Source organism: Sylvia atricapilla, chromosome Z (assembly GCF_009819655.1).
Source record: "Sylvia atricapilla isolate bSylAtr1 chromosome Z, bSylAtr1.pri, whole genome shotgun sequence".
Classification (NCBI taxonomy): Eukaryota; Metazoa; Chordata; class Aves; order Passeriformes; family Sylviidae; genus Sylvia; species Sylvia atricapilla.
Window position 1 is genome coordinate 55,722,965 of NC_089174.1, and position 17,613 is coordinate 55,740,577.

At 35.2% G+C, this 17,613-nt stretch overlaps 1 protein-coding gene across 1 annotated transcript in view; it reads right to left on the reverse strand.

Moving 5' to 3' along the window:
- Positions 1-17,613, reverse strand: part of CNTLN (centlein) — a 168,571-nt gene that overhangs the window by 42,676 nt on the left and 108,282 nt on the right. The window contains 3 exon segments of the mRNA XM_066338871.1: positions 14,129-14,265; positions 14,268-14,351; positions 16,840-16,927. Coding sequence (XP_066194968.1) covers positions 14,129-14,265; positions 14,268-14,351; positions 16,840-16,927 — 309 coding nt within the window.

The following is a 17,613-nucleotide window of genomic DNA, read 5'->3' on the forward strand; positions in this document are numbered from 1 at the left end:
AACCAGCACCTTGTCAAAACTAAAAAATTCTTCCCTTGGATTACAAGGACAGTAAGAGCGTCTGACTTTGGTAGATATTCCATAGAACCCCAGGAGTTAGCACTCATTCCCTGCAACAATGAGGAGCCTAAGACAGAGAATAATTAAAATGATCCCGAAAAGGAAAAGCTGTATATATATATATATATTTTAAAAAAGGTGCAGGTGCAGTTCTCTTGTCTCAGAAGTGTTTTAGTTGTAACACTTTCTTTTTTTATTGTTGTAGAAGATGTCTTAGTTCTTGACTCCCATTCCTTTAAAAGTAAAAAAACCCCCACCCTCTCAAAAAAAAACCCAACCCAAACCAAAACAACAAAAAAACCTCAAACACCACACCAAAAACCTACCAAAAACAAAAACAAAAACACCAAAACCAAACCAAACCAACAAACAAACAAAAACAAAAAAACAAACAAAAAAATAACAACCAACAAAAAACAGCCAACAAAAAAAAAACTTTAAGAGGGTTTATGCATCATTCTTGGTAAAGTGCTAAGGATAGCTTGTACTCTTGGTTATAGATGTTTCGAAGTTTCTTCCTGCAGTGCAAGGGAGTAGCCAAGGCAACAGAGCACCAGCATTAACTTTGAACACATCAGCTTAAATAGGGGATTGTGGGAATGAGAAAATTGGAGTAAGATGCAAGCTCTAACAAAAATGCCAATTCCTTTTGCACGATATAATCTAGACAAAGAAATCTCACTGGGTAACAGGTGAAATAATGGGGGTCAAACAGGAAACTGGTGCTTTGCAGACCTATAAAGGGTGGAAATCGTGAAAGTGAAGATTCTTCTTCTGAAATCCAGAGGAGTTCAAAAGAACTCTTGTTCTTGAAGGACAAGACATAGGAGCTGTTATGGTCCCTGTTCCTGACCACTGATAAATCTTACTAGAAACCAAAGAGTAATAAAATGGTGCAAATAGAGGACTTGGAGTCCAAGGAGTAAGAGTTTTCACGGACTAGTTTCTATATCCATTGTGAGAACTCTTCTCTATTAAGGTATCTTTCCTGTGCTAGCTATCTTTAAAAAAAAAGACCTTCCATTTGAGAATGAGGACAAAAAAAATCAATTGCTAAATAAGAAATAATACATTAAGATGCCAAGAATACATTAAACATAGCACATGTACCTAACACTATAAGGAAATTATTACTGAAATTTTGGTTTAAATGCAGAGAAGATTCTCCTGGCAGCCATCTTCAGTGTCCTCAGAGAGAAAATGTGCATTATATGTAAGTGATCCTTCTTGAAAAATTGAATCCATTCTCTTTAAATGATATGGACAGACAAACTAACCACTAATTTTAAATACCTTTTTATCCATAGAAAGGTGGGTATTACAATCCTTCAGTCTTCACCATTAATCTGTTATTATTTTGTAGGTTTCATCAGTTACAGACCTTCAACCTTTCCTCATTGCTGTTATGTTCAAACCTCACTAAAATTCTTGTTCCTTTCTCTAAATATGTGTTTTGTGTGTGGTGCCAAACCAAGATACAATATTACACAGAGTACCTTGACATTGCTAAGTACACAAAGAAATGTCCTCTGTGAAATTCTCTGGGGGAAGGAAGAAAAAAAAAAAAAAAAAAAAAAAAAAAAAAAAAAAAAAAAAAAAAAAAAAAAAAGCAAGTGCCTGACAAGCTAGCAATAGTTCTGCTTGAAGAGCAGATAGTTTGACAAGCTGGTGGCCCTTATGCTATGAAGTACCATCTTTCTGTTCCTAAGAAACACACACTGGTATTTGTTGAGCCTGTGGGTCTTTGCAAAATCAACACACATACCTACAAGACAAAATAAATCCCACAAACCAAAACAAAACCCCAAGCAAACAAAAAAGCCACAACCCAATCCAAAAACCAACTATTTTGAATTTTCCCACAATTTACTGAGTTTTACCTTATGGTGGATTTCACACGTGGTAATCTTGCAAAGAGAGGTATAACATTAAAAATTAAGGCATCATATATGCCTGTATTTTTTTCATGATCAACAACAACAACTTCTCCCATCTAGGTTTAGTGCTTATGTACAAGTGTTGGAAAAACATACAAAAATTAGATACCAAGAACACTTCTGTGGTCATTCACAAGTGCTATTTCAACTAAATCTTGATTTTGTCCCTTGGCATTCAAACCACAGAAATTATTTTTGAAAAATAAAAGAAAATCCTTGCTAGCTTTGGAAAAAAAATTCAAGATAGCCTAAGTCAGAATTTTCATTCAACTAAACATCTTTCTTCTTACTTTAACTAAGAACTGATTTTTAAATTAAATACAAGATGAATTTAAAAAATATTTTAATATTTATAATTGAAAAAATGTTAGCAAATATAATTTCTTTTTCTTCACGGTTAAATTTAAAATTGTTACTATTATAACTGCTTTAGAAAGAAAAAATGCAAATCAAGAACTTCAGCTTTTTGTTTATTTTTTATACCTGAAAACAATTTTTTAAACTGAAGCACCATCTATAAAGATGTCTAGAAAAGGAATATTACATGGAAATTTGGGGTTTTGTTACATACCTTACTTTGCAGTATTTTTTAAATGCCCTGCTTATGATACTAGCAAAAATGTGCAGCCATTGTCAATTGTATTCATAAAGAAAAAAACCCACCATAATTATCAATATTATGACAGTTTTACCTGTAGAGACCGTCACACAACCTTTCCGATCACTATTACTTAATGAGATCTTACTGACAAACATGAATTGCCACACATCTCTACCTGTAAAATAAAGTAAGAAAAGTTAAATTTCTTTAGAAAATCTAAGTAGAGTTTCCTGCTTGCAGCTGTACAAGAATCATCCACTTGTTACAAAGAAAAAAATTATACACTGGCAATGCTTAGATCACTTTCACTGACCAAAAATCTCATTCTCCCAGGTGACTTAAAAAACTGAGAAAATCAGCAGTATGACTACACTGTACAGGGTATTCCTAGTGATAACCATACTTTCTTCACACCTAATACAAAACACAGACATCGTTTTAACAAACACCACTTGGCTGGCCTAGAAGATAGGATGAAGGAATAAGAGTCACGTCCAATTCCTCATGGATTCTCAGCTTGAATCCTGGATTTTGCACAGTTTACCTTACGAACATGATCCGTGTGACATTTCACAAATTCCTGGATAAATGTTGCTACACTCTGCCAGCAGAGAGACTGGCTGTGTCATGCACAGATCAATAATAGCACTGTGTTTCATCAGCCTCAAAATCAAAAGTGCTTCATCTGGCAAAAGCCATGGCCCTTGAGGATCTGATATATATAAAATGAATACTGTACACACGATGTCTACTACAAAAGCTGCTAGTGTAAAGACAAGTCTAGAGACACACAGTTGAGTATATGTGAATAGGAAAATAGGTCTTTGTATATATAAAGAAGTTTTTAACTCCTATATATGAAGAGTGCCACAAATAACACAAAGCAGCAGCTGAACAACAGAAATTAAACTGAACTTTTATGATTGCCTGACAAATATAAAAAACACAAGAAAATCCAATATTCACAGTCTTTGGAGGAATTCTGAATAAAATAAAAGGAATTCTGAATAAAATTTTGAACTGTTCACAGTAGTATCTATGACAGCAGGCTGAAATAAAATACACACTAAGCTATATATAATGCCTTCTGATCAAAATTATGTTCATTTGAAAATATTCTTTCATCTTCTTCAGAGTAACTACTCAAAATAGCAGTCTTAAGAATGTCAATCATCATATCCTACTTGTAGTTTCAGTCCTCAATATAGGCTTCCTAAAGTAGCAACAGGAATTTATGACTCCTACCACTTAGACTTCCTTGTATCCAACTTAGTCTTATGGTGACAGAGATTGTAACATTTTCAAATAAATGCAGCACCTGTAGATTTTTAGCCTCTCCCTCATTTCTCTCATGGGAAATTTAGTTTTTGGGGGGTTTTTGGGGTGTTGTTTTTTTTTTTTTTTTTTTTTTGTTTATTTTGTTTTTTTGTTGTTGTTGTGTTTTTTTTTTTTTTCTGCTGAAGTTTAAACTGCAAACAATACTTTGGAAAGTATTTTTATGTTTTGAAGCCAAATCTTTATCAAAACATCTCAGCTGGAGTAGTTTATCAAGATTTTAACTCAAAAATAGGAAAGGAAAAAAGAAAAAAACTTTATGTCCCCGATTAAAATGAAAAGCTTTTTCCTTAAAAATGTCATGACTACGTCATTAAAAACATATTTTCTTACACTTAATCCTCTTGGCAAAATGTGAAGTAAATATTTTTTAAAAAATCATAATTTTTCTTTTCTTTTCTGTATTTTACTTTACGAGCTTACATACTACCTAAATCAGATAGCTTTAATTTTCTTTCAGCTCTGCAATCAGCAACATAAGGGGTTTTACAGGACTAACTTAATCCTAAATTCTGTGTACATAACACACAAAATCCATTTTTCCTTCTCTGCATATTTTCTGCTTAAGCCTAATGATCTTTAAATGCTGCTGCTGCACACCATGGAACTGGCATTTCCTTTGGGTTACTTCCTTCATTTCGACAGCCATCTTCCCTGTGCCATGATTTTATATACATACATCTTCAGTGGTGATGGCTTCTTCTTCTGCCCCAAAATTTCTCTTCCTTAAAACCTGATGTTTGAAAGCTCCTGCTTAACTTCAGGTAGATCCTTAAAAACAAGTGGTTTGACTTATCTTAAATTTATCATCCCTGTTTACATCTCTTTTCTGAAGCACTAAAATAATTTTAGCATTAATTTAAAAAATACTGTTGCCCAGCTGAGCTCTATGATGTAAACCCACTTCTTCTATCGTTGCGTCACATAAGCAAATAGTGCTCCTGAAGTTGAGAATTTACCTTCTGGTTCAAACTTTGCATTAATTAAACACATGCCATCAAATAAATACTCTCTTTCTGTTATTTTTCATGCACCCTACAATTTTTTCGTTCCTTTAACAAAGAATCTGCCCACATCTAACCACAAGCAGCTGATTTCTCTCCAATTCTTCCTTTTTAGATTAGTTCGCCAATATCACTACAGTAGTCTGACTCCAACTGACAATACTGAATTACAGTCAGATAAAAATTACAGCTCTCATATCTGGTATGTTTCTCTCTCTGCTATTTTTTTAAACTTCCTTTACTAGACTGAGAACTCTACAAGATTTCTTTTCCTTAGATATTTATACAGATGAGGACTGTATTATTTAAATGGCAGTGGGAGCTCACACTCAGCATTACCCCTAGGACTGTCATTTTTCTTTAGAGTTCCTGGTTCCCAGGAGACAGCCATTCAGCCTCACTCAATGTGAGACCAGAGCATTGTATTGGTTTTCATTATGATGTAATGATTTGCTCATTAAAAACACTGTGAGATCATAACAATCCATACTCTTCAATCAGACTCTGGTGGATGATAGAAAGCTTAAGAGTACTTGTCAATGACTGAAGATATCCTATTGCACTGGCTTGGATTTTTTATGTTGCCACTAATTTTTAAAAAATGATTGAAAGACTTTACTTCTAAAACAAAAAGCAAAAAGATGGTAAATTATTTCACAGTATATCCATATAAAGTAAATATGTAAGGTGCAAACCATTATCCTGCTAAAAAAACCCATGTTATCATTCATGTGAGGGATCAACTGAAAAACTAATTTCATGGTATGTGATATTCTGAGTTAGTGAAAATTATTTAGTGCCACTTATATGCACAAATATAACCTTAAGGCATGAATTAAGACACGGTGTCTCCATTGTGTTCCATGTAGCAATGCTTAGCTCCAATCCAAATACTACATAAAACCAAGTATGCAGAAGACAATTTTTGAAATTTTATTTAATATTTACATTTCAATAAGGAATGACTGTTGTGCAGAGGTACACAACAAAAATGAGTGAATGTGCTTATAAAACTTCTGATACTTTCAAGTCACAGTTATTTTTGTAATCCTATACTCATCCAACTCCTCAAATAAAGAACTGTGTTTTACCAATTCTCCTAGTCCATGTATGTACCTTGCTAACCATGCTAAACACTCTCCTCCACCAATCTTATGTTCTGTATCTTCACACTGAGAAAAAATTGTTTAACAGATAAGGACAGGAGCAAAGGAAAGGAGAACTAATATAGAAGTGTCAATTGGGAGAGTGCAGAAGAATCGACTCACTTAATGTTCACAATACAAAATTATCTCCCCAATTTCTCATGAGTCTTGAAAACTTTTCCTAAGAACATGATTGGGAAAACATTTATCTAGGCTGGGAAAGAGACAAAAGAGTGACTGTTAGGTAAAAAATCCATCACAAGAACCAGGGAAAAAAACTGGAGCTTCCAAGGGAGGATACATGGCTGATGGAAACCCAAAGCAGCTATTTCTTGCACATTATTTCACAGTCTATCAGAATACTAAATCAGAGAATATTAACAAAAATTTGCAGCTACATCCCCTGTTGTTGCTCCTTCTCCAAAAGTTGAAAACAAAAAGGAAAGCTTCACTATAGAGAGATCTATATGCAATATAAAAACCTAATTTTACCACAATAAGTAGGATGTCTTGAAATTTTCTTGAACTCAGTGGAAATTAGCACATGCATAAAGGGTTTAGTAAAATCACTTCCATAGTCAATAGCAGTAGGTACTGCTACTGAATAACTCATGGACTACTCTGGTGAACAAACCTAAAAGTACTGGTCCAATTGCAATGCAAACTGGTTTTCTGTGATGATCTCCTAGAAAATCTATTCTGCCAGATCTGAAATGCAATTTCTTGGAAACATATTAATAATTATTCCCAAATCAATGACCTTCTTTGTGTAAGATTTAATGGTGAATAAATATCCTCTGACAAAACCATGTATTACCCATAAAACTCTACATAGTAGAGAAGGTTCAAGAATCCAGTGTAGCTTTACGCTTAACTTCAATTAATGAGCATATCACAGTGAATTCAATAAAAAACATTACTGTGAACACAAAAGGAATTCCTATTCTGATAGCATGTGTTGAGCTTTTCCAGGTCTCAATTTGTATCTTATTTGGGATTTTTTTTAAAGGAAAAAAATGCAAATTGAGTTCTGTTTCGGTCCATGGTATTTTTTCCAATAGTAAGATAAGACCCCATGCAAAGGAAAGTTTGCTCAAAACACAGAGAAGGTGAATAAAAAAAGCTCGTATCACATGAAATTAATAACATAAAAATTACGGGCTATTGTCTGGATTTTATTTGAATATATATACAAGTATGTCATATCTAAATGTCTGTCTATAACTATATAAAGCTACTGAATAAATTTATATTAGCTACACTTATGTACATGCATACAACCTCTGTTTTGGAACATTACAGTAACATGCTAATTCTTTTGATACAAGTTCTTTCTTCTAATACAGAAGAATGCTTTTTAGTATTTCTGTAAGATACAGCAATATAAATTGTACTGATTTTAAGCACATTCTCTGAACTTCATTTAGTTTTAACAATTTTTTATTCATAGTATATTTTTCTAGAATTTACATATTTCTGTTATTTCATTTTGACAGGAGCATAAGTCCAGTAGTCCTAGTTCATGCCAACTGCTCTTTTTAATTTATGAATGAGACTCATTTCCTACATGTAAGGTACTTTAAATTCTGTTCATCAATGATGCGATAGGTCTATTCCAATTTTTCTTCAAATATCAATATAAATTGTAAAAAGTATTAGCTTTTTTTTGTTTCATAATGACAGCACAGTTTTGTGCAAAATATATTTTACATATAGAGCTGTTAACAAAACTGACTTCAGGATGCTGATTTGATGCAGCAAAGTATCAAAATAATTTAAAAAATCTGGTGCAGATGCATTTTAAAAGTTAAGTTAATTTCATGTTTACCCTTGGCTATTCCCTATTTTATTTCCAAATCAACTTAAGGAGCCATACTGAGTCAGTGGTCAGAGGCAGTATTGCAGATTTCCTCATTTAGTAACCATACTGTTTGAGCAAACATATTTGACTAGCTGACTTCTTCATTCCAGGTAGAATTTTGGAGTAGGACATGAAAAAGGTGAATTCTAGCCTCAGAGGACATAGAGAATTTTCTGTCGTTGTTCCCAGCCTTTATAAATGTGACTGCATACCCTGATTTTCGATTTATTAGGTTTAGCCAAGCTTTAATAAAACTACAACAAAGCAGAATCTATTATTCTCAATATTGTCAATTCAAAACCTTCCAAATTACAAGTAGGGCCCAGAAATTAAAATTAAATTCCAAAAAACTGAGTTTTGAAGTACATTTCAGACAATTTTTCCTGCCTTCAGATAATGTTTCTGCTCAGGTCTGGAACACCGAGTCTTTCTCTTGAGAACACATAGACTAGGAGTGTGTTTTGAGCTTTTAAGTATACACTGTGCCTGCAAAGAGGTAATTTCAAGACACATATAAACAAGGGTAAAAGCAGTGTGATGTCAGAGGTAAAAATCAGAATTTCTCAATCAAATTTTGAGAAAACATCGGTCTCATGCTGATACATAGTTTAGTTCAACTATTAGGCAAACCTCTGATATCTTAGATTGCATTTGCAAACTCTGGAAAGGTCAGCAGTATATCCTGGTATATCCTCGTTTAACATAGCTTTATCCCTTCTGGTTTACCTTTCCACTTTGTTGCATTTTAAGAAAAAGTAGAATAGAAAATTTGCTGGTTTCATTTCAAAGTATTTTTGAGAAACCTTGTTTACTTCTTTTGGACCCAAAGATTACAGTTCCTGTAAATGAATCTAAACTACTCTTATTAAAAGTAGTTAGGACTAGATCATCTATATGCTTCTAAAGAAGAGAAGAGGAATCATGATTCCCTTAATGTTTTTGGGAACAGACTATTCATAATCAGCTTCAGAGAGTTCACTGGTGATTCCATTAAAATCTGTGCAAAATGTGGACAGCTGTAGAAATGATTTTGAATCAAGTTTGCTAAAAGTGTTATTTATGATGTATACACAGTTCTTATTTTTAAGACAGATACAAGAGGTTCCAGACTTAACTTTGCCCTGCAATAATGGTAAGGACCATTGTTTAACCAAGCGGAGGCAATTTGAATTCTTATCAGATTATTTTTAATATATTAAAATATGTGGTCATTATCAGTATCTTTTCTTATACTTTACTACTTATATACATGAAAGTCAGAATTCCTGCATATGCTACTGATGTAGCAGCAACTTTCTGCAAAGTTTATTTGTATAAATTAATAATTATGCTTAAAGTCTTCCAAATTTCAATCCTTCTAAAACTTTTAATAGAATTTTATCATTCAGATCTTCTGTAGATATCATTAAAATTATCTATTATCTAAATTATCTATCTATTGTACACAATGAGAAATACCTTTTTATGCTACCAAAGAAGTAAAACCAACACTCAACTTAGACAAGGTGACACTGAATGCAGAATCTCCTTCATGAACTTAATAAAAATACACAAATGCTCTGCAGTACATCCATGTAAGAGATTTCAAACATATACAACCAGGACATTTATAAAAGTGTTTTGACAGCAAATAACTGGATGGGTTTACAATCATTTCTAACTGGATGATATTTATCTAGAAAGCCCACAAAATCTGTCCAAGTAATTATACATTTGGTGGAATGAACAAAAAGTGAGGAAATTTCAAAAGCACTTTTAGCTACTGCAGGATATGTATAGCATTCAGTTTCTAATTTCAAACTGATTCCTGAAATTTACTTTAAGGAAACCACAAATGTTGCAGCAGGTGGAGGTAGAAGGAGTGCTGTAACTTCCAGGAAGAGTCTCTGACTCCGGAGTCACTTGGGGGCACAGGCACATACACTTACACACACACCATCAGCTGTAATCCATTTGGCACTAAAGAGTCTTTGCTTAGAATTCCACGGAGAGGGTTTAATCCAAGTGCACATGCAGGGCCCAGGGACGAAACAGGGCACATGTGAGGGACCAGGGTTTATATATGGGGCAGTAGAGGCAGAGTTGAGAACAGGGCCCAGTGGGTGAGGGACAAAGTGGTGCAGAGGCAGGGTAAGAAATGAGGAGACCCAATAGGGAAACGGGCAGAACAGGGGTGGAGGATTGCACCAAACGCAGACCAATGAGGCCTCTTGGAAGGGAGAACATTCTAGTGAAGGCACATATAAGGGAGAAGAAAGGCCAGTGGGCCAGCTGGGGAACTGGAGTACATTTGTATAACAGTCAAAGAGCTCTGTGAGGAAGCTCCTTTTTCTCACCCTGACGTGAAGAGACTTGTCTGACCTAGGCAATGTCCCACCAAGGTAGCATTCTCTATTCTGGTTTACGAGGTGTGCTGGCCTCCACACACAAACAGAAATATATATATATATATATAATTGTTATATTAACAGTGATAATATATCTTTAAGAGTGAAAAATCCTTCATGAAAACTGAGATCTTTGCATAAAATAGTAGTTCAGTCAATAATTTCCAATGTATCTAAAATTATCAGTTTGTTTCAGAGCAACCGAATACTAAATTGGCTGATTTACTTATATTTGGATACCATAAGAGGAGTGAAGCTGTGTGATGCAGGTTTTGCAGATGCAACACTGAATTCTGGCCTGCCCTTGGATACACTGAGGCAATAAATAAAACCAAGAGAACACGTAAAAAAGCCACAACCTTTAAAGAATAAAAAGCTTTCTTTAGCACTTTACTTTTCTGCTTTTCATGCTCATACCTTTCTATGCTTGAGATAATCTACTAGATAAACAAACTATGAGCTCAGAGGGAAAGAGTTCCCTTAAAAATCAAAGAAAAGTGAAAATCAAATAGCTAAAATAAAGTTTGGAGATATATTTAAAATGCCATCAGAAACGAAGCGTAGTCTGGGTCAGATTTAAAATATGCCTCTAAAAAAATAAAAAGCTTCTTCCCAATTCAGCAAAAGTATAGTGATAAATCTGCAGGAAGGAATCTGAAAAAAAAACTACTTAAACCTTCACAATATCCAATGTGTCAGCATTTGACTGATTGACTTGTTCTTATTCTGCGATTCAAGTTCCCTGCTGAAGTAAACTTATGCAGGCACTTTGCAACTGCCCACAGTATTTCGTGAAGAAATGCAGCTTTCCCGTGATATCACTGAAGAAACACTGGAGAACTGTAGATGCAAAAGTATGGTACATCTGAGCAGTGTACCTCTGAACAGCCTAGACGTGAATAAGAGAAGCACTAGTGACTTAAACTGCTTATGATTTCAATTTCTTATTTAATATATTGTCTAGATTTTTGCCACAAGAATGACATTTCATAAAACTAATTATGATTACTGTGTTGTATGCAATAAATACACTTTTCTTACAAGCACTCAGTGATAGAAATGAGTAAAGGGAAACACTAAACCTTAGAAAAAAGATCCTGAATTTTTACAATTTCTTTTAAATGCTTTTCTTAGAAACTAAGAAAATAATAAATACCATCACTTCCACATTAGGTATCTGCTCCAGCTGTGATTTCTCTATACCAATAAAAAAATGTAACTAATGTACTTCTTTGCAGATGGTCTTGACTCAGTGTTAATGTGAATCGTTAGGGAATGAGTGTTGATTCTCACAGGTGCAGTCACTTCAGAGCCATTTTTAAAAATATGCAAGGAATTGCTTTTGCAGAAACGAGACAAAGCCAGATATCTACATTACTGCAAAACATTTATAAGGCCAAACAAAACCAGAATTTAAATCCAGAATTCTGAACTGTTACAAGCAGAGGAATATACTCCTACATAGATGTCTGTGTGCATTTTCAAGAAAAATACACAAAACCATACATGTATATATTCTGAAAATCAACAGATGCTAGACAGACCTTAGGTTGCATGAACTGTAAACTCTGTCTCAAAATGAACATCTGGAATATTTATATCTTAAATCTAGAGTCAATCTTCTAGAGTCTCTGGGGACTGTAACGAAGGACCAACTGCACAAACATCTGTCCTTGTCTGCGGAAGGACTTATTTTCTCAGATAAATCCAGGCAAAATGGCACCTTGTTCAAGCCATGATGTTAATGTTCACAGTTGCTAGACTGCTAAACTTACCTTAACCTAGGACCAAAAGTTCACTATTAATGTAAGTTGACTCAGAATATTATGGTTATGCCAGTTAACCAGAGATGCTTATTTCTGGATATTAGTAATTTTGCCACTCTGGAAGTATTTAAGATTTTCTCCAAATCCAGAGATTGTGTCAAACTGTTATTTTTCCATGGTTTTACTGCTTGTTTTTTACCTTCTACCTCTCAAGAAAATTCTAAAATCTGAAGTAATAAAAGTATTAACAAAAAACTTTAACAAACATTAATTCCCTTGCAGTATTTTAAAACTACATTTCTAGATAGTATTTCTTACAAAAAAAAAAAACCCCATACAAGTCCCCTACACAACTGTATGCTTTAGAACTATTAGATCTGTATGAATCAGGGTTCTCTCTCTAAAACATGAGTGTACCCTGCAGTGACTGTGTAGGTTCTTCACCTCCTTAATTTTCACTTGGCAACTAGCCCAAGCCTCTGCTTTAAATTTCCCACTTGGTAGCACCAGTATGGCACCTGAAGAGTAATTAGTTGTAAGAAAGGGAATTTGAATTGTTTGCTGAGAAGGAAAAAAATGTGCATGCCTAATAAAGATTTTTTCCTTGAGTACCTGAAACATCCTTTATTTATTTTCGCTTAGAATGCACCACCCTTTAAATAGACCAGTGACCACTTTTGTTAAAACCTTCCAGGTAAACTAGGGGATAGAAAACCAGTTTGGTTTTAAAGACATACTATTTTTATTTTAGTCAGTTTTTTCCATTACAGCAGCTTTTACTGTCACATAAATTTTGTTCCCCCCACCCCTTTATTTTTTTTTTTAACAAGTTTCCTGTTAACGGCATTTTCTATTTTATTTCTCATATTGCTCTTCTATGGACACCTAAGGACTAGTCTTCTAGGAAGGCAAATCATGAAGATGTACGAGAAATCAGAACATTTTAGCTAAATTACACCTATAGTTCCCTGTGAAGTTTATATTATGAAACTTTATGTTATGATACTGTTTGCAAGATATCCAGATCTTTCTTCACTGGTTCCAATGACCTTGGAAATGCTTTTTAAACAATTCATTACACATATATAGTTATGCAAAATGAGTAACAGAAATGAAGTTTTCCCTCCTCTAGAAATTAGCAGTTCCCTAGTCCTAAGAAAGTGAAAAGTTCTGCTCCTGATACTGCTTCTGCCTTCTGTGCAAAGACAAAAACACAGAGAAGTTTGAGAAGGAGGGGATTTGATTTCTTTTTTAATGTCTGCCTCCTTCCAGCAAGTCCATCTGTTGTAGAACTATAATTCTGGAAGCAGGATGTGTGTGTGACCAACAGGAGACAATTACTGCATAAGTGTTTGTTGATTCAGCTCTATAAAGGGCAGGCCAATCACTACAGTATGAACAGAAAAGAATTCCAGCTGAGGAGCTGCATATAGATTAACACAAAATACATATATACATGACAATGGGGAAAACCAGAAAGGAGTAATAGCATGGAAAAGGATTAAGTAGGAATGAAGACTGAAGCAGAGAAGAAATTTTTTGTCCTTGAGCTGCTAACTAAATACTTTACTAGTTTCTATTTCCATAAACTTTTTTGTCTTTTCACTTTAACAGAGAAAGTTGAGATTAAATAGCTGTGGAATTGGTCTGAGCCCCCTTTGGAAGGAAACTCCAGTTGTTTTAGGGTGTTCCTCTTCACAGAGGAATAGGTACTAGTTCTGGACTCAGCAGATTCTTAGGAAGGTTTGCAGATCGCAGGCTAAAAGTGAAACTTATCTAACTCATTTGAATACACGTAAAATATCAGCATGAGGACCACTATTCTCAAAAGGATAAATTAATTTTGTTGATACACTAGTCTCAATATCATTTGTACATAATTAATGGCCCACACAAAGCATGGTAATATATAATGTTTCATAATTTTGACTATAATAAATTAAAACACAAGAATTAATGTTATCAAAATTTCATAGAATTGCAGTAGAATTAAGGTAAACATTGCAAGACGTTACAATGAAAAGTACTTGACCTCTATGGTCAGTTTATTAACTTGAAGTCTCTGATCAGCCAAATGTAGCTGATTTGTTAATTTTTCATTCCTTTCTTTAACATTCTTAATGGAAGCCACTGCTGTCCTATTTTTACTTTGTAAAACAGCTGTCTGCTCTGCAGTGACTTAATTTTTTCCTGTAGTAGAGTAACAGAGTAGCCTGGTTTTTGAACAGTGATATTTCTGCCTTTTGCTCTGTTCACTGAATATAAAATGGCATGTTACTACATGGAAAAAAATCATAATAAATAATATGGTTTATGATTTTGTTTTGGCCCTTCAAAACACTCTTGCAATCTCAGAAATATTTCTCAGTAAGTAAGCTGGTAAATTAACAGCTGACCTTAAAAACATACAACATATAAAACAGTCAACCTATAAACACTCCATGTTGTGCTTTTTCTGAAGTGCTAACAGTGCAAAATCAACAAGGACTTAGAAGTTACAGGTGTCTCGAATTTCTGATCAAGATTATCAGAAATAAAGGCCTCAGTGTCTTGTTCACAGGCTGGGTTTTTTTAAAGGACTAAACCAAAATACATTTAATTTGTTTCTATGTTGGCTACAAGAGGCAAACATGAATAAAAGATAATGAAAAACCTCATTTCAGTCAGTAGATTCACTACGTGAATTTAGGAAAAACTTACTGAATTGTGTGAAAAGATACTGCTTGACAGTCATTTATTATATGAGAATTTAACCTTAAAATAATAAGCTAAATATCTGAAACTACACAGACAAATTCAAACAAATAAATCTTGCATCAGCATATCAGTAGGTTTGTACTGGGTAATAAACTAGGTATTAAATGCCCAATGTATATTTAAACACATTTGATCAGGAATACTGCAACGTTTCATCAAATTTTTAAGTCTTCAGGTAGCAATTTCTATGTCATGCAATATACTGCATATGATAGCAATATCATGCAACATATTTCTGGAAACACTCGTATCTAAAATAGCAAATTCAAAAGACCAACACATTCTCTACTAATTGCACTGAACAAACTACTGACATTGCAGGACAACTTGGCAACAAATTCTAGATGAGTACAATCAACACACAATTTGAAAGAACAAGAACTGAGCTCTCAGCAGATGATGAGCAAACAATCCATGTCTGCAGCAAAAAGATGGCGATCTCCACTCTAAGCAAAAGCAAAAGCAAAAAAAAATAAATGAGTGAGTTGTAAGAGAGTTCCAGTAACTTTGCTGCTACTGCACAGGGTATTATATATTCCGAGCAGGTGAGGAAAAACTGACCAAGTCCTTGTATCATAAACAGTCTCATCTCCAATCCCTTGCACAGCTCAAGAGTTTGGAGATTTCTTTAGCCTCCATTCGTATGAGAACACCATGACCCAGCAGTAAGGGCCCTTAAATCCTCTGGATAGATTCAAGAATTCTGTTAAAACTGGTGTTCCCAACTGTTAATGGTGAACATTTGTGCAATACTTTCTTCAACACTCACAAACCACGTTTTCAAATCCTTTTCCTACAATAGATAAGTTCTGCTGAAGCATATTTAACTGTTTAGGGGTCTCTGGACACTTCCTGAGTCTGCTTCAGTTGCACCAGTCTGTTACAAATGTCTCTCAGAATGTATCTATCTTCTCCAATAGGAACAGAGAGTAAACGTAATACAGGCCATACAGAAACAGTAGTGGCCGGGCTATACTACCAACCAATAGCAGACTGGGTCTCCTGGATTCCCTGCCTTTTATGTCCTCACTCAGGAGTAGCAGGAGATTAGCAGAAGTAGCACGCTCTTGTCACATTTTCCTATATATCATGTGCACATATTCATATTACATATTGTTACCAACAGATAAATGGATAAGAACCTTCCCTTTGTTCAGTTTATTTGAGAGAAAAAGTATTGATGAAATAACACAATCAAGAATATGTAACAAGACAAGAAAGTTTGCATTTGCTTTAAAATTTTGGAAATAAGAAAACTCTTTTTTTTTTTTTAAATATCCTATCACCATTCGAAACACTGAATTTCAAACTAGCTATCTGAAAGCAGCAAGTTGTCCAGTGTTTCAGTATTCTGTTTCTTAAACTAAGAAATAAAAATATCTGCTTATGTTTAAAATTCCATGAAGTGATTTATTTGGACAAACACAGGAGGGAAAATGGATTAGACACTGTTAAAAAGTCCAAGAATGAGTCATCTGTTACAGATTGTATGGAGCCTCTAAAGACCTGGGACAGAACCAGCTGGCTCTCTTCTGTGAGAAAACAGCATATAGATGTTAGTAATGAGACAAGCAGTTCAAATCCCAGACAATGAATGTAAATAGGCTAAGAAGTGGCTAAAAGCATACTTTTCTCAAGATAGAACCTCCTGGATACAGAGAGAGTCAAAAGTATCTTTCTAAGATGGAGCAACTTGTCCAGTGCACAACAAACAAACCGAGAGACATTTATGCTTGATTAGTCAGCATACCATTTGGCTAGAAGAGAGGGAGAGAGAGGTGTTGGTGAAACTGTCTCCCTGTTATGGTTTAGGTCAGCCTCTTCTGTACGATGCATCTGACAGAGAAAGTTTAATGGGAAGTCTGTGGCATTCTTTGTCTGGACTTTGAGACAGCACCACTACCTTACAGCAGCTTTATGTTTTTAAATAATCTTTTACATTCTTGTCCAAATACTTCTACAGATATATTTAGTTTATATGGCTACGTTTTGGTAGTGGGGGAGCTACAGGGCTGGCTTCTGTGCAAAGTTCCCAGAAGCTTCTTCCATGTCCAGCAAAGTCAATGCCAGCCAGCTGAAAAACAGACCCACCATTAGCCAAGACTGGACCAATTAGAAATGACAGCATATCTGTGATAACATAATTAAGAAGGGAAAAAGTTATTGTGTAGATGTAACTGTAGTGAGAGAAGAGCAGAGAGAGAATATATGAGAGGAACAGCTCTGCAGACACCAAGGTCAGTGCAGAAGGTGGGACAGGAGGTGCTCCAGCTGCTGGAGCTGAGATTCCTCTGCACCCCATGGTGCAGACCATGGTGAAGCAGCTGCAGCCCATGGAGGATCACAGGGATGAAGAGATCCACCTGAAGCCTATGGAAGAGACCCAGTCCAGAGCAGGTGCATGGCTGAGATGAGGCTGTGACCCCCGTGGGAAGCCTGTGCTGGAGCAGGCTCCTGGCAGGGACCTGCAGACCTGGGGAGTGAGGAGCCCACACTGGCACAGATTTCCTGGTAGGACTTGTGGTCCCAAGGGGGACCTACGCTGGAGCAGCCTGTCCTTGGAGGATTGCAGCCCATGGAAGAGTGAGTCACCTTGCAGCAGTTTGTGGAGGCCTGCTGCCCATGGGATGGACACACACTGGAGAATTTCATGGAGAAGTCTCTCCTGTGGGAGGGACCCCATGCTGGAGCAGGGGAAGGAGTCCCCTTCCTGAGCAGTGGGAGAAACAACATGTGATGAACAGACCATAACTCCCATTC